Source organism: Cloeon dipterum, chromosome 4 (genome assembly GCF_949628265.1).
Source record: "Cloeon dipterum chromosome 4, ieCloDipt1.1, whole genome shotgun sequence".
NCBI lineage: Eukaryota > Metazoa > Arthropoda > Insecta > Ephemeroptera > Baetidae > Cloeon > Cloeon dipterum.
The window spans coordinates 9,849,084-9,869,249 of record NC_088789.1 but is presented as its reverse complement, the minus strand read 5'-3'; the positions used below and the strand labels follow the sequence as shown (position 1 = coordinate 9,869,249).

Here is a 20,166-nt window from a genome sequence, read left to right as displayed (position 1 = left end):
TTCAGTCAGTTATTTGTGCAAACGATAGAGGGTGCGCTATGCGAGACAGTAAAAATTTAATTCTCAGAATAGATGCCAACTGAACAGAAAATATTTGTTGAGTATTTTTGGTATTTTTCTGCTCTAGTACGTTACATAGTGATGCTAATGATAAAATATTTTGATTAAATTCAAATGTCTCAGTTACAATACAAACAAAATGATAAAAGGCTAAATATTCACATCAAGTTATTGAAAAGTTGTTGATATTCTCGTCAATTTCGACGTACAGTTGGTATAACAGCCGATTTGGCGCGTTGTTTGTCACTCAATTTGGAGGTGTGCAATTTTATTTCAGTAAGGTAAGTTTTTGGAGTTATTTAGGTAATTTAACTGACTTAAATGATTCGGAATTTTTTTTTCTAAATTTAAATCAAAAAATTAGGTTAGCTTCCTCTCAACATGAGGACGAAAAGTGCTTTGTTTACTTCAATATCATAAAACCAACGCCTCCTCGCGTCACTGGACGGCGTCACAAACGCCCCCATTGTATCTACCTCAACGATTTATTTAAAAATTAACCGGTACCTTTGATGTTGTTGAACGGTGATAATCCATCTGCTATCCTTTCTTCGTTGTAACGAAAGTGTAAACCGGTTTTTTAATATACCGGTTTCTTAGGCCGGAAGAAAATCTTTCAGCATTTCATCTCACACCCAACGCGCGAATAATAACCGTTGGCGTCCTTTTTTAATTTCAGCAAAGCATACAGCATGACGTCGTGGTCAACGGGCTCTAACGTATTTGTGGCCATACCTGAAAAGGGTGACTTGGCCGCCGGCAAAGTGCTGAAGGAAAACAAGAGCGGCACAGTACGTATTCAGCTGGACGATGGCACCAAAATCACTGTCGGGCCAGAAGATGTCTTCGAAAACCCGAACAAGACCCCCAAGGGTCGCCAGCGCTCTCGCTCCCCTGCCCGCAAAAGCACCGGAGGCCGTGGCCGCAGTCCCGGCAGGCCCAAAAGTCCTGCTAGGGCTGCTTCTACAGGCCGGAAGCGATCAACCAGCAAAGGCCGCAAAGCTAACACCACCCCCAAGACCAAGGAAGAGAAGCCTGAAAAGAGTAAGAGAACTTGAGCATGGGTATCGAATTTCACTAATGCACCATACTAAAATATCTGCACTCACCATCGAGGTTGTGAATGATTTGATATACTGCATTATTAATGACCGCAATAATTCATCTAATTACGTAATGCCTAATTCATATTTTAAATGGAAAGGCTGTATGTATAAAAAATAGTACATACCTACTATGATACAACATGCAATCATCAGATTTTATTTCAAAATTTGTTTCCGCCTTCGGTTTACTAATTTTTCCAATTTCATATTGATTTTATTACAGCAATTTTCATTAACCAGTGTTTTAACTTCTAACAACTCGACAAGTTCACCTTGATATAATATAATATTATAGAGTCGTTTTACTTGGCATAATGTCAATGCTTTAAGAAAACAAGTTGGTGTTAAATAATCTGCATTGTAGTAGATGACTTCAACATTGACTGAAACGTTATTTCTCCAGCCTCAACTGCCAAGAAGACTGTTGAGAAGAAAAAAGAAGAGCCAGTGAGCTCTCCCTCCATGACTCTGCGTGTTCGACGCTGGAACAAAGATGACAACATCGACTCTGACACTGAAGAGTCCAAGAATACGGAGAAAGAAAAAGAAAAGGAGACAGAAGGCCCAAAGGTCGTCCTTGAATATGGTGGAGCTATTGGAATTATTGTGCTTCTCCTGATCATTATTGGAGTCACCTTTGGCACGCAAATGATATTCCGATCTGTAAGTTAATTATTTTGTAGTTTGCGCTTTGCTTGAGTAGAGTTGTTGCAGGTAGCCATGCCCCCAAAGTCCTCAAATGCCACAGTGCCTCAGGTCTGAATATGCCCAATGAGGGTTTTATTTCTTTCAGAATGGTGTCGCTTTTTTAGTTGTTGTGTCAGGCCTTATTGTTATTTTGTACTTGTACTTAATTTAAAAAAAAGATGCTTAATAAATGCATGCCCTCGCCCTCTCATTACATTTTGATACTGGTGATCGGAATTGTGCTCCCGTTTGATCCCCTGATCAAAACATTTTACCATTTTACAGGGCACCTTTAACCTGAAAGGCCAGGACTGGCGCGCACTTGTTGCTGAGTGGCCCAAGTGGGACTGGCTGTTGGCTGGCCAGCTGGTGGCCTTCTGGTTCGTGCAAGTAATCTTGGCCTTGCTGCCGATTGGCCCTACTGAAAACGCCCTGCCTGGCTCAACTGGGCCTCGCATATACCGCCGTAATGGCTTAATCGCAGTCTTCGTTACCTTTGGTGCTCTCTTGGCTCACCGCCGCTACCAGGGCTACGGCATGACAGAGGCTCAAATTCTGACCGCGTTACCTATTTGGGCAGCAACGTCAGTCGTTGCTGGCTTACTGCTTGGCATTTACTTATACTGGAAAGGATCCCGCGCGCCTGTCTCTCTGCAGAACCCTGCCACTGTTGCCACAAGCAAGGTTTACTCGTTTTTCATGGGCAAGCAGATCAACCCTGCTATTGGAAATCTGCACCTGAAGATGGTTCTCCTGAGGGTAAGGCATCTATAACTCACTCATTGCGCCAAATTAAAAATAAATTCTTCAGATTGGAATCTTGGAGTCTCTGTTGCTGAATCTTCTGATATTCCTCAATCTGGAGCCATATGGTAACAACCAGCTGGCTGCCCTTGTGATGCCGTCTATCTACTGTCTTGATGCGATTGCTTTTGAGCACAACATGCTGACATCTTTGGCAGTTCAAGCTGAAGGATTGGGTGCCATGGCCTCAGTCGGAATGCTCCTCTACCCCTTCCTTGCTGTTAACTTGCCTCTCTACGCCGTTATTGCCAAGTATGTTACATCAGGAAAGATGCTAGTTTTTTTAAATAGTCTAATCAAGCTAGTTAATCCAAAACAACTCATCATATTATGCATTTATAATTTAAATTATAGCAATGTTATAGAATTGCAAATAACATAATCAAATTTGGCATGACAAAGTTGGATAACATTCACCATAGTTCACAACGCATTTGCTCTGTACACTAACAGTTAATTTTTCCGCAGTGTTGAAATGAACAATTACGTAATTGGTTTCATCGTCTTAATTTATACCTCTGGACTCCTTATCAACCGTATGAGCTGCAACCAGAAACACTGTTTCCGTAAGAACCCGATGGACCCTGCTGTGTCTCGTAAGTTTATCACCGATCCTAGTTAAATCTTTGTCGCTAACTTGCTTTCTGATGTAGACCTGGAAACCCTGCCCACTGCTAGAGGAAAGAAGCTGTTAGTGTCTGGCTGGTGGGGGGTGCTGCGTCACCCTAACTATTTTGGTGACATATTGGTACATTGTACATTCGGCTTGATTTCTGGACATGAATATATTCTGCCTTGGTTCTTGCCAATCTTCACGACCCTAATACTACTCTTGCGCGTCAGCCAAGACCACCGCCACTGCCAGGCTAAGTATGGAGATGCGTGGTCGCGTTACTGCGAAAGGGTCAAGTATCGTGTGCTGCCAAAGATCTACTGATCTTGCCAGATCTCATGAACTGAAATTGTATGAATCGATTTAGCAATTGCACAAAGTGTTTTGGCCTCTCTACAGTTTTATGTAAAAAAACAATGAGTACAAATATTGCCTGTTCGGAAGCCCAGACGCAACGCTTCCTGCGCTATAGCACGCCATTTTTGTAAGGACTTTTGTGTTTGTGTGTCCAATTTTTATATAGAATCTTAACAGGAAAGGATGATAGTAACATAACAGAGCAATATGGAGTGTTTGAACTCATTTGATTTTAAGTCAAGCAGTTGGATCTGCGCAACAATCATGAATCATGAGGTTATTGTGTAAAAATGGTCAATAGGCTTAGCCAGTAACTTCCAACGAGATTGCGGGCATTTTTATATATTACTTTAATACATTTTGTATGGTTCAACCTCCGAGGAAATTTTGTCAAATTCATCGAACGCTTGGTATTTTTGGAAAAAAAACTAGTATCATGTACACCCTATTAAAAAAGGATGAGGAATTTAAGCAATAGATTTTTACTTTAGTACCTTATACACCACAACACGACGAAATACACTAAAATGTAAAGGACAATATAATAGTATCAAATTTTAACTTGATTGTCCTCGACAATCTTATCTCATGTGAACAAAAAAGAAAATAAATATAACATAATTTGCATAGAAGAGACAATGATCTGACTATCCGCTTGTACCCCACTGTGATAATTAATCTTTTATGGCGGGGTGACATTATATTTTAACTTTATTATATTCTTAATTATTTTCTGCGTGAATCTTCACTCCAAGAAGGATAATATATAATGTATTTCAAGTGAAAAGCTTTGAAAGGACATAAGACTTAACAATTTATTTAAAAATACTTGAATTGTTTCTGAAAAGCGACTAAGTTGAAAGAAATTACATATTTGAAGTGATATACTAAAAAAGGATAGTTTGAAGTCAAACGTCAGTGATGTTGATGTTTAATAATATATCATATTAATCATCAATCAATGTGCTTATAGCTGGACTTTACTTATAACGAATTGATAATAATATGTGTATCAACTAAATAATATTTTCCATATTTTCGATCTAGTGGTAATTTCCGCAATTTCGTAATTTCAAACAATTCAAACCGTTTGGTTGGTTATTTTCGCGCCACAAATTTGCCCTGTTGGTGACGTCACGTGACGTCACACTCAAAACTCGCGCGCTGCCTGTGTGGAGAGACGCGTCGGTGTAGCTTGCTGGAAACACCGCCTCCGGTTGCTGCCCAAAATCGCCGCGAACACTGCCCCCGCCGACGACCCCAGTTGCCAAAGGGACCACCTTCGCCGTTGCACTCCTGTCGAAGGTACTGCACCTCCAGGACGCCGCCGACGGCTTCGACGCCGCTGCTCCGCTGAATGGGCGGCCATTTTGAGCGACACTTGTAAATAAACGCCGCTATGACCGACGCTGAGGCGCCGCTTGCGCTGCTGCCGCCCCAGGCCGCCCCCGCGGAGGCCGCGCCGGTGCTCGCCCCCGCCGCCGAAAAACCAATCTCGAAACCCGCGGAACCGGTTAAAACGGAGACGCCGCCGGTAAATGGCACCGAAAGCAAGCCCGAGCCGCCCCCACCGGCCCCTGCCGACCCACCTCCAACGACCAACCATACTCCGAAGGTGGAGGCGGCCGCCCCTGAACCACCAGCACCGACTCCACCCAAGGAGACCCCGCCGCCACCTGCACCGGCCAAGGAGAAGGAACCCACCCCCGTTAAGGAAGTGAAGGAAGCTCCAGCGCCGGTCGCCCCCAAGGAGCAGCCAGCTAAAGAGCAGCAACCTGTGAAAGAGCAACCCGTGAAAGAGCAACCCGTGAAAGAGCAACCCGCGAAAGAGCAACCCGCGAAAGAACCACCGGCTCCCAAGGCCAATAATAAGCGCAAGAGGGAGGCCAAACCAGCCCCTGATACCACTCCTGGAGAGCAGCGCTCCAAACGCAATCGTACTCGCACTCAGCCTTATCAGGCACCGCTTACAACTGCCGACCTTGGCCTGAAACCCACCCCAAAAAGGCCCAAAAGTCCGGACGACAAGCTTGTTGTTTTCTTTAAGTGAGTTCAGTTTTCAGTGAGATCTATGTTTTATATCTTCATGTTCACTTTATTTTATCTAATACTTTCCATTTTCCTGTTAGTAAATAGAGGAAGTTATCAGGTTTTCTAGCTTATGAAATCATGTTAAGTAAAATAATTTATTTACTCGCTATATCACAACTAATTAAGAGCTTCTCTGGCGTTCCCTCTAGCCTCTAGCTAGAACATTGTTTCAAATGTCTGTGGGGGTGTGGAATTTTAATGGCATAATTAGTGCCATCTATGGAACAAAACATTGACTACATAACTAATTTTTAACCTTACAGGAATGAGTTTCTGGGGGTCCGAAATGCAGAAGGAAGCTTCTATGTCTGCCAGGCCACGCACAACATCACCAAGAAGAGCCATAAAATTCGTATACGCTGGCTAAGCCAAGACAAGTCAGATACGGAGGTCTACTCACCAGATTTTTATGACAACACCGGTAATTTGCACCTCATATTGATCATCATTGCAAAACATCTTACCTGATTCATTCTACAGATTTTGACTGCATACTTACTAGCCTGAATTTGGATAGAGTGGACAAAAACAAGTATCGGTTGCCTAAAGAAGAGTACAACCGAATCAAAAGCATCTTAGACCGAGCCTTAGCTGTTGAAAAAGGTAACCTTTGCTACCCCAGTCTTTGGCGACATCTATCTAATCATTATCTTCCATCAGGCTCAGAGCGTCCTGAAGTTAGTGAAAGCCATCCTGATGGGTTGGACCTGAGTTTGTTTACGGACCAGGCGCAGCTCAAGAAAAAGCGCCAAAAGGAGCAAAATGCTAATACAAGCCCCAAACGTAAAGGAAAGAAATCTACTGAGAGTAGCAGCAGCAGCGAGAGTGAATCCGACAGTAGTGAAGAAGAATCTGGATCGTCAGAGTCTTCATCGGAAGAAGAGGACATAAAACCATCCAAACAGACCAAACCGGTGAGTTAGAATCGTAATTGACAATAAGCAATGAAAATGACTTTCATGGTTACACCAGCCTGTCAAGAAAGAGACCGCTGCAGAGTCTCGTGCTGCCCGAGCTGCTAAGCGGCAGTCTTCTGAAGGCGAGGCCACCCCAGCAGCCAAGCGACCCCGCCCCTCAACCTCTAAAGCAGCTACCCCTGCCAAGAAGGAAGCCAAAGGTATGTCCCAATTATAAATCTAATGTCAGGCCCACCACACTAGTATATATCTGTAAATTAATCACAAGCTGTTAAAGTTATCGTTTAAACAGTTTAACGAATTTTACGACAGTTGAAAGAGGCTTTGCCTTCTTTGTAAATTATTTGCATTGAATACTGTGCACGCTGGTTCAGTTAAATTAAATTTTTACCAGAGCTTTTTTGAAAGAAATCATTGTTTCAAAACACATGATATCTATTCCTACCTGTAAAAGCTTAATAAAGCGATTTTATCTTTCTAGGTAATTGGCCAAGGTCACAGTCTCAAATCTCATGAGCAATAGCAGGCTTTTATTAGTCACACACTTTTTTGATATTTTGTAGAACATACTCTTGATATTTTATTGGTGCGTTGCTTTGTGCATTAATGAATTTAATGAAAAAATTTGCAGGAGCGGCGCCAAGTAGAAGAGGAGGGCGGAAGAAGTGAGATGTACCTGTTGAACGAAGAATAAGGACTTGTTGTTGTGTCTCGTGGTAGTCTGGGTGTGAATTTTAACTCTCGTTAGCGTGTAAGGGCACCACACACATCGATGTATTATCAGAGAATAAAGAGAGCGAGTTTATTGTGTAATGTAAACTACACAAACACAAATTCACAAAACATGAAGAACAACACTTTCTATGAATCACACCAACCATCGACCTTCTCGCAATCGAGATTCATGGAATAAGTATAATTACTTTAAAATTATTGATTAATCATGTCAATCGGTATGTCTCTTGTTGTGGATGGATCAGCCAGACCAATACCTAACGTACGTTCAACTTTTACTGATCTTAATTTTATCATGAAGAGATTCAATAAAATTCAATTTATTGAATGCGATTAGACTTTTTTTTGTTTGTGGTCACTGGTGTTATTTTGAAGGACCATTTCTGTTTATGCACCTCCGCCTGCGTTGTTGCAGTCGGTCCAGAATTTCGAACGCTACCTGTGTTGATTGATTTGCTGCCTTTTCTTATTGCGGATTTCCATTATCTGACGAAACATCCTGGATTTTATTTTTATATAAAAATGCAATTTTGCCATAATATTATTATTGAACATGTTGCAACTCTGACATTTCACAATAAATTAGTGTGTAATATACTTTTCTAAAATGCAAACGATGTTTTTAAGTGCAATCAGTTTCCTTGTGGTAATAATTTTGTGAATTTGACACGCCTTATTTGTTAACAAACACATTTCCCTAATATGTTGAAATCATACAAAATTTACCGTAACCAATTTGCTATGATCCGTTAAGTTATTTGTTGCAACACTGATGTCTATTCAAAAATGTAAATAATTTGAGAACATCATCACAATAAAATTAAGGAAACTCAGGAAATGGTTTTGTATAATCACTCAACATCACACTTAGCAGCAAACCTTGTCACAAAGTTCAGCAAACATGGAATTAATTTGTAAGAAAAATTAAAAAAAAAAATGCCATGAAACTGATTTTTCTTGTTATTGATGGGAGAGAAACCCCACGGGAAGATATGTGTATTAAACGCGACCGTTATGGCGTTGCCCTTCAAATATCTTCCAGCACTAGCAAGCTTTCTTCCTATTTGCGTTCTCGCGCATAATTCCATAAAAAGCAGACTGACCGCTCTCGGCATTGACTGAGAGCTTTGTAGGATATAGATATTAAACACCGTCGCTCTCACCGGAGCAAAGTCCTTAATCCGCTATAATATTTTGGAATTAAATATTTGCTCATTGATCAGCCAGCCGATCGCCCCAGACTCAAAGTGCACTGCATTAAAATAAATAATATAATATGATATACAAGCCGTGATGATTCACTCTAAATCAAACAGGGACTATCGTTCATTCAACACAGATCAAAATGATTAATTTAATGTTATGTTATTATAGGATACAATTTTTGTATAAATGTAAACATTTATTTTATTAATTAAAAAATGGTAAATTTACCGTAAATACCGAGTGCAATTATTCATTCTAGAATATGAGAACTACGCAGTGTCCTCAAGTAGTGTGAATTGTGAAAGAAAAAATTACCCAACGGTGGCGTTTCAAAGATTGAATGAAATAATGCTCGCTTCGTTAATTCGCCACCGAATTAAAGGCACGGCGTCTCCATTTCCATTCAGTCAACTCATCAGCGCTGCACGTGCATCAAAGTGCGCGATTATGATTTATTAATTTAATAGGCTCAGTACATAACATAGGCCGTGCGAACTGTACATAAGCGTGAAGGCAGGTCGATACCTGAGTCACTGTGTAGGGAAGGGGATTCCTCTCGGTGACGTCAGTGAGCGCCTATAGCAATTGCTGCGAGTGGGAGAGCCGAGAGCCGCCGCAGCCAGTCTGTCTTGCACTCGCGGAGCCACCGCTCGTCCTCGGCGAACTCTTCGCTAACAAAAAGGAATACAAGCCAACCCTGCGGACGCCCTTGGACCCAAAAGAGGTGAGTGGTCATTCAAGCAGCCCCTGACGCGTGGGTTCGCACCCTGGCGCGGCTATAGAGCCCGAGGGAAGTAAACAAACAGCCAAACCATGCGCCTATTTACGCCAGGACTTTCAAAAGCGCGTTTTCTATTTTTCACCTGCCGACCCTGTTTTGCCCTTCGGCTGACCGGTGCTCCTATCGAGCCGGCAGGTGACAGTCGCGGATTCGGCTCTGCTATGTACCAGCTGTCGGGCCGACCCTGCGAAACGTCGGCGGGCGCGTGTAAATAATGTAAAATGAGTGAGCCTATCGCATGACGTCACCTCGTCTCTGCAGGATGACTCACGCCACCATTATTATTATTATCGCGGTCGCTCGGCTACTTTACGCTATCGCGGTACTACGCACACTTTTCCGGAAAGTATGTAATACGTGTAGCGTGCTCCTGGAGGAGGCGAGCCGAGAGAATGTTGCCAGGAAAGGAGCTCGCATCTCCGTCGGTGGCGGATAAACGGCGCTTTGGCAGCGCGCGAGTGCGGTTAGCCTTGACGCGTTTTTCTCTTCCGTGTGTGCTTCCGGTGCATGAATGGCTCATTGACAGGGTGCGTTCAGCTGTTGATTCGGCACGCCGGATGCACCCCCGGGGGATGAATCACCCATCCACCCGTCAACCCCCGTGACTCACTCGGCTGACTCACGACGCGCGGGTTCTGGAGTCGAAATGGGTGTTGCGCAACCCTCTCTCTCTCTCTCTCTCTCTCTCTCTCTCTCTCTCTCTCTCTCTTTGCAGTGACTCACGCACCCAATTGTCATGGTCGCTGCCCCCGCGTGCGTTTTGTGTTGTTGTCGCTCATTTCATAATTCAGGGGTTTGTCAATTGCACACCCCGCATTTTGCATCCCTCGTTAGTCATCATCTGCACGGCCGGAGTGAGTCACTCACCGGCTTGAAATAGAGTGAAACGCGCAATTATCCCCCGTCCTGTCACCCCCGTTCCCCTGCTCGCGACAGTCTCACGTGCCGCCAACTCGGATTCTTTTCCAAATCGGATTGACCCACATTTCGTCCCGCCAAAAGTGCATTTCCCCCTTGTTTGTTTCGAATGCGGATGTTTTTGGCTCATCGCTAGTAAAACACTTGGGTGACACGATTGACGATTCGCGTCAGATAAAAATACCACCAGCGTTTGGTGGTGATTCCTGGGAAATTTTGTCTGCTTGTTAAACACGCATTGTGTGGTTGCGTGGAATAATCCACAGCATTTATTTTTTCCTCATTTTCCTCCAGGAACAGCCTTGCTTGTTTTTTCCTTTTTATGTGAACGCAATCAAAAAGTGAATCAATCTTGGTACATCGGAAGTGTTGCCATTCCAAAAGCGAGCAGTCATTTTCCTTTATATCTGCGTAGCGTTTTTTCCTCTTAAACGCACATGTATGCGCGCCGCGTATTTGAGCAGAGCACCCATCATACACACAGGAAAACAAATTGTGAATCATGACCTTTGCTAACGCTCAAGGAATACTAATTTTGGTGACGTTTTCATGACAGCGTGGCGAAAAAATGCGACCGCATCCAGCATTCCAATCAAGGATGAGCGCAACTTGTGAAATAAGGAAATTGTTACTTCTTTGATCGAGTTTGAAAAAATAATTATCGTTATTATTTATTACGTTACTATTACAAATATTAAATATATTATGTTTTACTCGTTCGTTGAATATTTATAAAGGGGATTATTTTAAAAACGGTCAAAGATTATTATGATTACTATACCTATTGGTTGAACCAATCTTAGTTTGTAAACAAGTCTTTATTGGTTCTTTGGAGAGGAATAATAATACTAAATTTTTGTCGCCTTGAGTAATTCGATTAAAGCTGTAAAACTTGTTAGGAAACCCCACCTCGTAAAATTATATCATATATGAGTCATACGCTCGATTTATCAAATATATATTATCTTTACTACAACCCCCCTCTGACCAATTTTCAATTTCGACACAGCTGTTGTTGTTAAGTAAACAGATAAAAAGCAGACACGTTAAACGGCACTAGGTTTTTTTTTAAATTTCCTTCAAAGGCAAACAGTGAGATCACTTGATGATCTAACATCCACTTTTAGCGGCGTGTTTTATTAATCGAACCCAGCGTTGCAAATCTCTGCACGACTGATGGTGTACTACATTTTCTACCTCTCCGTGCTGCAAAGACTGCGAATCTATATTATTCCAAAAGAGAAAAAAGTTGCGAAGAAAGTAAGCGATCTCACCGTGCACTGCACTGGTAAAAATCGTTTCTGGAAACGAATGAAACGCTCTATTGGACGGATTTAACAACATTTAGCTACTCCAGCCGGCACTTTCCATTTCAAGCACATGACTCACCTCGGCCGGCAATTTTCATTTGCTGGTTTGTGTGTTTTGCGTGGCCGTCGCTGATTACAATTCCAAACGCTGATCTCACCGGCTCAAGCCCTTATTTTCGGCATTTAAAACTGGCACCACTAATAACATCGGCTTCAAAAGAGTTGCCAAGGAACCATCAAGCTCTCAAAGTAATACTACATTGAAAATGTTTAAGACTGACATCAAACATTAATGCTTGTTTACTTTGTAAGTAAAAAACAGCAAAAATCCATATTAAATTTTTGTGGGATAAAATCGACAGTAAGCCTAATTCACACAAGATATTAAAAAATTGCACCTTTAGGATTTATTATGTATATATTTTTTTAATAAAAAACTATATTTTATTTTCTAAAAATTGAAATTGGTGGATTAACCCGGAGCCTAATTTTTAAATGCAGACTCTAATTTCAGACAACTTCTGGCCGTCTTATGAATGTGCACAAGTGTGAGGAGGTGGCAAAAATCGCTCCGATAATAATATGCACAATAGGGTATTTTCTGCAGGAGGGAGGGGAGGCGGCTGCGGGCAGAGATTAGAGTGTTTGCACCTGGTGTGCTCGGGCACAAAAGGTGGTTGAAATACATTGGAGCCGTGTATGCTGTTGTGTGTGATACCACGACGTGATGACGCAGTCTGCCGTGAATGCATGACTCACCAACAGAATTGCGGCAACGGGGGGAACTGGAATCGCTCGCTCAGCTAATAAGGTCGAATCACTTCCTGCCTCCGGAGGCCGCGCCAAGGCCCCCGGCTGCCCCCTGGCCACCTTTCGAGGGCGCTGCAGACGGTAAAGAAATTTCCAACCTTTTGACTCCCAGATCGAGATATTCGACCGGGTTTTTGCGCGTTTAGCCGACCTTTAAAGGTCATTTCTTGACAGCTCCCGGCAGGTGAACCGCGCTGAGGTTACTCAAGAAGCATTCGCTATTCCAGTATTACCATTATTCTTTTCGCCGTATTTTTTGCACGTGTCACAGCTTCTCTATTGTTTGAATAGCAAACACGCATTTTTCGCTCATGCATTATACATTTTTTTTTACGGTAGCGAGTTTCTTTACTCTCGAAACAATCCATACAATACGAATTAAGAAAAATGTTGCGTCGCTCAGTCATGACTAGTGCCGTCGACTTCCAGTTAGCATCTCGATTCACGAAAAGCAGTCAGGCTTTCATTCAGGGAAACGCACTTCTGAATCAGCCAACAGCTCATTGTTCCTTACTCTCAGGCAGAAATTACAGTAACCCAATTACACAAGGAAAAAAGCTATAATTTTCTGCGAATTCAATTATTGCCTCGAAGAGAGTGAGAGCAGCGAGCGCTCTAAAATCTCGACTGTGGGAACCGCGTTCGACTTCGTAATAATATTCATATAAGTCGTGAATATTTTCGTTCTGAAGCTGTCGGCTTTGCATACAATAAAAGCAGAGTGTGTCCTTTAATTTTGTATGGAATAAAGACATGTTTCTTCCTTCCATTTCCGCCGACATCGCTTTGTTCACTTTTCTATGCATGAAAAGTTGACTCATGACACTTCTAATTGATTTTTCAAACTGATAGGAACTTAGGTTACTTTAATTTCCTTCCGTCGACTCAAATTAAAATTGCTCTCCTCATCGATACTGCAACCCCAGGAAAATCCTTGTTTCCAATGCATTATCTAATCCCTAAAGTCAAATCTGATCTAGGTAGCACTGTAAATATTTTAGGAAAGGGGCTTCAAAGTTAGGTTGCTTTTCAAATGGCGAGGACTGTCTCCCTGCTAGAAATCTTACTCTATTTTAAAACAAAAAGTTTCCCTAAAAGGTTTCATACGCAGTTAGACAGATTTCAACGAGAGGAATCGAAATCTGCTAAGTAAATGTGGTCAAGCGCTGAATATTTTGGAGGAAATATGAAAAATTTGCATTTTTACTGTAGAAAGGTCCTTTTTGGATAATTGCAATTTTAGAACAAATTGTCAAAACTGTTTATTGTAGCCAACAACTCAAGTAGTTTGGAATTTTCCTGTATTGATAAACTTAAAAAAATAAATGATTCACAAACCATAACAGTTCCGCTGCCTGAAAAAAATCTGAAATACCTTCCTTGTTCACTCATTGCTTGACTCATACTATATAATTTTAAATAAAATTATGATTTTAAAATATCTCATTATTTTCGGTGACCCAGGGTTGTTCGCCTTCAGGGGTCTAGGGGCGGCGCGAAACACACACTTAGTGGGAGCGAGAGAGAGAGAGAGAGAGAGAGAGAGAGAGAGAGAGAGAGAGATCGCTATTTGCGTGTCGGATGAGTCATCGCGAGTGCCGTTTCCCCCCAGTGCGATTCGTTTAAAGGCCTCGCACCAGAGTCGGTTTCTTTCTTGAGCGATGGAGTCTCCAAATAACCGAGCACCGATGTCTGTCCGCAGCTGAGCGATGACCTCGCTGGTGGCCATCCGGACCGAAGCCCCCCAGAGCCCCCCGCAGTCGGCGAAGCTGAGGTCCAGTCTGAGGCTGCCACTGGCGCGCAGCGTATCGGAGCCCGCGCCCCTCGACAAGCCGCAGCCCTTCAGTCCCAGGTAACAAACACATCCTGCCTCTTTATTTCTTCATTGAACGTGCTTTCTCGGACGGACGTTCGGCCTTTTTAGAACTAGTCCACTTTGTTTACCTCGTGCCGCCAGCAATCAACTTGTTTAGTTTTCCTACTTCTGTTAATAGTTTAGATTGTTTGTGTTTGTGTGCACAGAGGCGGTAGTTGAAGGTAATGAGTTCACAGATCCTTAAACCGTGCTTTATTGGCTTTGCTTGTACTTTTAACAACTCTGTTGCTTATCTGTTTTAGTACTAGCAGTTTGTATTTTAATTTCCTTGGTATCGCGATTTTAAAGAGGGCTTTTAATATTTAGAAGAGGTGTTTAGCCTGGATAAATGATTGTTGCGAAATTAGCTTCAAAATTTAAATAGCCCCATGGAATTGATATTTGAACCATTTTAAGAATAAATTAAAACTTGTTTCACAATTGGCACCGTAAGTATAAAATTAAAAATCTTGATACGTCTATCCGCTGAAATCATTAATATTTTAAGATCTAACTTACACGTGTTCCCGTCGTCATTTTTTTGTCACGCTTTCGAAAATAATATTGTTTTGCTAGCCTTCTTTTGAACATGATCTTTTTGTCCAACCCCAAAACTAATTATGTGGCCCGTAGATTCAATCTCCCGTCACAAATGAACTCTTTAAGCAAGTGCCAAATTTGCGTCGCGCGCGCTCGAAAGTTAAAAGAAGCGTGCTTAACGTAAAATCCCATTGAAGTGGTTTTGAGTTTCTCGTGAAAAAACATGCATGCTGACAGCGAGATAAAGTATGTAGCAATCATCATAAGATTGCCTCTAAATTAACACCTGAATGGGTTTCTCGCAATTTCTGACTGAACGTAAATCTCGTTTAGATAATAACAAATCATGCGTATTAATAATTGCCAATCAGAGCGTTGCGTGGTTGGTTTTTCAATTCTTTATCGTTGCTATCGGCGATTAGTATTCTGACATTCGTAGTCGCGTGCAGGCTGTTGCAACCACCTCGACGCTCAAAATTGCGTCCAATTGCGCAAAAAGTGCAGCATGACTCACGTCGTGACTAAACGGCGCGAAAATAGCTTTTCAGATCATTGGAAATAGTTCAGAAATACGCATGTTTTTCTCTGATATCCAATTTTTGTACTGAATGGTTGCTCTACGGCTTACACAATATCTTTCATTACAGCATAACTTTTTTTAATTAAAAAAAACACGAAAGGTTTTTTAGAATTAGTGTCTGCGACATCGTGGATAATTTTCTAATTGATAAATACAACGACGATATTACTTCCAGATACATGCGTCTTTTCAAGTAAACAATTTTTTCGTAATGAGATAATTTGTATAAATTTTAAATTTTCCTTCAAATTTCACTTCGTTGGACAAAAATACGGATGTAAATGCTCTCGAAAATGCAAGTTCAGCACGGACTAGCGGGTTTGGCAGTGCGAGTCGCCACACCGCGTGAGAGTTTGGCCTTTAAAAAGAGGGTGATCGGCTGTTATTTTTGTGTTGCTGATGTGGTATTGCTTTTCGCCAGCGCCGATGATTCACGATCGGATTCGCCACACTTTATTTCGGCTCGCAGTGTTTAAACGGGTCTCTTGCTCTTATTTACGTCTGTAATTTTGCATGCACTTGCTCAAAGCCTTTATATTTATTTATTTTTTTTGTCGCTCTTGCCGCCAAGGTGTGCATGTTAGGTCTGTCTTTGCATTAGCAATTGTTGTGCATCGTGCGTGACTAATCCTAATGATTGCGCAAACACCCCCGCGATGATTCAGAAAAGCGCCTTTTCAGAGTCGCAATTATTCGTCACCGTGTGAAAATCACTCATTTTTCGTCTATGACTTCATTCGGTCGATTCATCAGAAATACGGCGGCGTCAAAATACTTTGTGATGGTCGCACGCTTAGTCACTCCCTGTGCAATTTTGCGTATTTATTCACTTGAGTTTGAAGTCTTGTCGGGTAATTATATTGTGCGTGATTCATAAAAGTGAACTTCTAGTTTAGCCATCTTGGCACTTGGGCTCGCAGATAATTGAGTTGGCGTTCAATCTTTCTTTGCCCGCGGGCAATGATTCAAAAACTTTTGAACATTTCATTTGCCAAGATCGAGTTTTAAAAATACCATACCCTTTGCCAAATCATCATCGCGGCTCGAAAACTTCTCTTTAGCACTCAAAGATTGCGTGCAGAAAGGCTAGCGTGCGATTTTCGCAATGCGTGATGGGTAATTTTATTCCTCTCTTGCAAAACGGTAAACATGCAAATTTAATCGCACATACAACAACAGTGATGAGCTCGAAGGCCACATCAATTTGCTGTCTTCATGCACGTAATCGAATGCAGCCAGTTGACCGGTTCAATTGGGAGCGATATGTAATGTTTATGAAATGGCTATAGAAAAATTAGTGCAGTGGAAAACTCCACGAAAGTAGTAGCTGGTTTGAAAATATCTTAATTTTCTGGCTTTTCATATTTGGGCTTGAATAAAATGACGGGAAAGGTAAAGAATTGCCTGGTTTTTAAGTGACACCAATTTTAGTATTGTTTTTATTGCATTTTGCTACCTAATATTAACTTGAGCACTGACTTCAACACCTGGGCCCAAAAATAACGTTTAAGGAAATTCCGGTGCTATTGATTAATATGACTATACAAAATTTCAAACGAATTGCGACGTGAATCACTATCTCATTTTACGCCTCCGTTCATAATCTAGAAAGTTATTAAGGGAACCATTGAGCGGCTAAAAGCTCTCCTGAGCGGTTGGGTTATCAGCTGACAAATTAAAAAATTATCTGCCTCAGATTAGCCGCCGAGTTAAAATAAATAATATCGAGCGGTTGCGACGCAACAGCCATCATTCGACAATCGTCTAATCGTGAACCCACGATGCTTTGTTGCAGCATCTTCAAGAGCCCGCTGCTGGCGCCGTCAACGTCCTCGCCGGAGGTAAAGCGCTGCAGGCTGGAGCCGCAGTCGCTGCCCACCTCGCCGTGCTGCGACTCATCCACCTTGCACCGTTCCATGGTGCTGCGCAAGGTGCGCGCCCTTGACTGCGCCTCCCTCGCGCGCAGCCTCAGTACGGGTGGTGGAAACGGAATTCTACTCATCGACATCCGGCCCTTTTTGGCCTTCAACCTAAGTCACATTGCTGGCTCTGTCAACATCAATTGCCAGGTGGGCTGCTATTTTGGATGAAAAATTATGTAACACCCTGCGCATGCGCGGTAGACACAAAGTAAATTACTCTCTTGGTTAGAAAGAAGGAAAAAATAACCCCCTGATAATTAAACTTGTATTTATTTTCTTGGTCGATTTAATTCATTACGCTCTTCTTGCAGGACCGGATCAGCCGCAAAAGGCTGTCAAAGCGGAGCCTTCTCAGTGAACTTGCATCATCAAAGGAGGTGAAAGAAGCGCTGCGTAAGCGACATTACAAGGAAATTATTGTCTACGACCAGAGTACGGTAGAATTCGACAAGCTGTCGTCCACACACCCTCTATTTCTGGCTCTCACCTCGTTGGTGGAGGAGAACCGCGAGCCTGCCGTTTTGATAGGTATGTTGTCATTAATTTTTATTTTTATAAGAATATGACGTCACTATGGCACCTAAAAGACTTAAAATAAAGCCACCAACAAAAAGAGAAACTTGCTGGATTGACAGCTTGACAGTCAAGTGGCTTTGGCTTCCACTCTAGAAAAAACTAGAAATACATTTAACTGGAGTTATCTTCAATGACCCATTGGTTTAAAAACGTTTCAACAAGTTCTGATAAAGATTAAAAAAGCTTCCAAATTAGCTAGATGGCGATAATTAAAAAAAATTATCCGTATTTACATTATAACTCTTTTTTTCGATCATTTAGGTGGGCACTCAGAGTTCCAGCGTCAGTACCATGAGCACTGCGAAACCACCCTCATCTCCTCAGCGCCTGAAGAACCACCAAGTTACGATCTGCACAAGCACCCCATCTCCCGCATTCTGCCCCACCTGTACCTAGGCAACGCCAGTGACGCGCGTGACCGCCAAAAGTTGGCAGACCACAGCATCTCTCGCATATTGGCCATCTCTGCCGACGAGGAATCGCCGGTCCAGCCACTCTTGGAGACTAAAATCATCGCAGCCACCGACAACTGCAGTCAAAACATGAAACAATTTTTTGAGGAGGCCTTTAGCTTTATTGGTGAGTCTTTTATGTTAACTATGACTTTCACAAGTTTTGTTTTTTGCGGAGAAATTGTCAACTAATCTATTTTGGAGTGTGGGCTCTCTTGTGCACAATGGTGGCACTTCGTGTGTGCATTTACTGATAACACGATATCAGTGCATACGGCGAACCCTAACGATAACGTAGAAAAGTAGAGTGCAGTAGAACCCACTGAAATTAGATTTTTTGTAGTGCTCACTGTGCATCAATTTGCGTGCGCGAAATTAACACAAAATTAAAATTTGAAAAGTCATTGCGATAAGAGTGATAAGAGAATCTAAGTATGGATTGACGCATTGAGGAAGGAAATAGTGCCTTAATTGGTAATATTTTAGCGCTCACGCTGATTCATCAAACTTCCTCGACACTTTGTACTCATTATCATTTTGTCTTTTGTAATTCATTATCTGAAACCGTGGAACAATTGCTCTTGTACTCATTTAGTTGCTGTTTCTAACCACGCAACTTGGCCCACAAATCCAAAAACCATTGTTTGAAAAAAAATCGCAAACTAAATATTCTAGTTTGTTCAGGTTTTAAGACCATAGTTTAAGCTTGTCTTCTCTTGTTCCGTGTCTTTTTTCCATTGAACTTACTGATTTCATTAAGGGAAAATCCCAACTACTCATCCGTCATTCTTATCAGTAAAAATAATGCCAGGCTGTAAAAAAACACTTTAACCTTGTTGTCTCATGTGCGGTTAGTCACAGCATTTCTAATGCGAAATTTGTTTTTGTCCACAGAGGCAGCTCGCAAAAAAGGTGAACGCGTGCTGTTGCACTGCCAGGCAGGCGTTTCGCGCTCGCCCACCATCGCCATTGCCTACATGATGCGCCTCGAGCGCATTTCCATGTACGAGGCGTACCGCCGCGTCAAGGAAATCCGGTCCATAATCTCGCCCAACCTCAACTTTGTGGGCCAGCTGATGGAGCTGGAGGCGAGTCTGCAAGGCCCCAGCTGGAGCGAAAAGCAGGCGGAGGCGACCTCCGCCCCTGTGGGCGGCATCAGCTAACGCAAAGACTGATGGAGCGCCTAGTCTGTGCATCTAGTCCCACCGCAATGGACTGAACGGCGCGCGTGGCGTCTGCCACCTGCTTGCTGCACCGCCCCCCGAGGTCACGGCGCGTGCGCAGTGCGAGTTTGTCACGTGACCTGCGCAGAGCGCTGCGCAAGATGAACATTTTGTTTTTTTTCCAACGGCTCACAACAAAAAGGGCCTTTTTGACAAGCAGAAGTGGCGGCCATCGCGTCAATTTGAATTAATTTAGCGCAAGTGAATGATCATTGAGCCGCTTGTGCGCTCTCAGCGCCATCTTTGTTTATGCGGGTGATTTGCATATCAGGTTGGGTGGAACGGCGGTCAAAACAAACCGAACTTGGAGACTCGCTGCCACCCTGGAGCTTTATTATTACGTGGCTTAGGCTGGAATATTTAAATTATCACAAACGATGATGTGTATTAACAGGTTAAATATTATATTTTTAAACATACCTGCCTCCAGATGGTGCTGGGCGCGAATTAAATGTGGACGAGTATAATGTGAGAGTTGATAATTTTATTTGTAAACACACTCTTTTGATGATTTGATTTTTATTTTAGTTTCTATTGCTACTGACTATATGTGAAAAATGAGTTATACCGACGAGAAAACTATTATCATAATAATAAACACATATAAAACGATAAAATATTCA

General features: G+C 42.3%; 2 protein-coding genes across 4 annotated transcripts; both read left to right on the top strand.

Moving 5' to 3' along the window:
• Window positions 1-233: 233 nt before the first annotated feature.
• Window positions 234-4,098, top strand: LBR (lamin B receptor). Of its 2 annotated transcripts, XM_065491447.1 has the most exons (8): window positions 234-341; window positions 740-1,104; window positions 1,570-1,829; window positions 1,881-1,922; window positions 2,139-2,612; window positions 2,665-2,909; window positions 3,126-3,253; window positions 3,311-4,098. In XM_065491447.1, the coding sequence occupies exons 2-8, from the start codon at window positions 753-755 to the stop codon at window positions 3,592-3,594; spliced, it is 1,785 nt and encodes a 594-aa protein (XP_065347519.1). In that variant the 5' UTR covers window positions 234-341; window positions 740-752; the 3' UTR covers window positions 3,595-4,098. The 2 variants fall into 2 exon arrangements, with proteins under 2 accessions (XP_065347519.1, XP_065347520.1); XM_065491448.1 differs by lacking the exon at window positions 1,881-1,922.
• A 5,062-nt stretch (window positions 4,099-9,160) lies between these two features.
• puc (puckered) lies at window positions 9,161-20,162 on the top strand. Of its 2 annotated transcripts, XM_065491449.1 has the most exons (6): window positions 9,161-9,300; window positions 14,098-14,247; window positions 17,166-17,439; window positions 17,604-17,820; window positions 18,130-18,447; window positions 19,215-20,162. In XM_065491449.1, the coding sequence occupies exons 2-6, from the start codon at window positions 14,105-14,107 to the stop codon at window positions 19,481-19,483; spliced, it is 1,221 nt and encodes a 406-aa protein (XP_065347521.1). In that variant the 5' UTR covers window positions 9,161-9,300; window positions 14,098-14,104; the 3' UTR covers window positions 19,484-20,162. The 2 variants fall into 2 exon arrangements, with proteins under 2 accessions (XP_065347521.1, XP_065347523.1); XM_065491451.1 differs by lacking the exon at window positions 9,161-9,300 and having other exon boundaries at window positions 14,021-14,247.
• The last annotated feature ends 4 nt before the right edge of the window (window positions 20,163-20,166 follow it).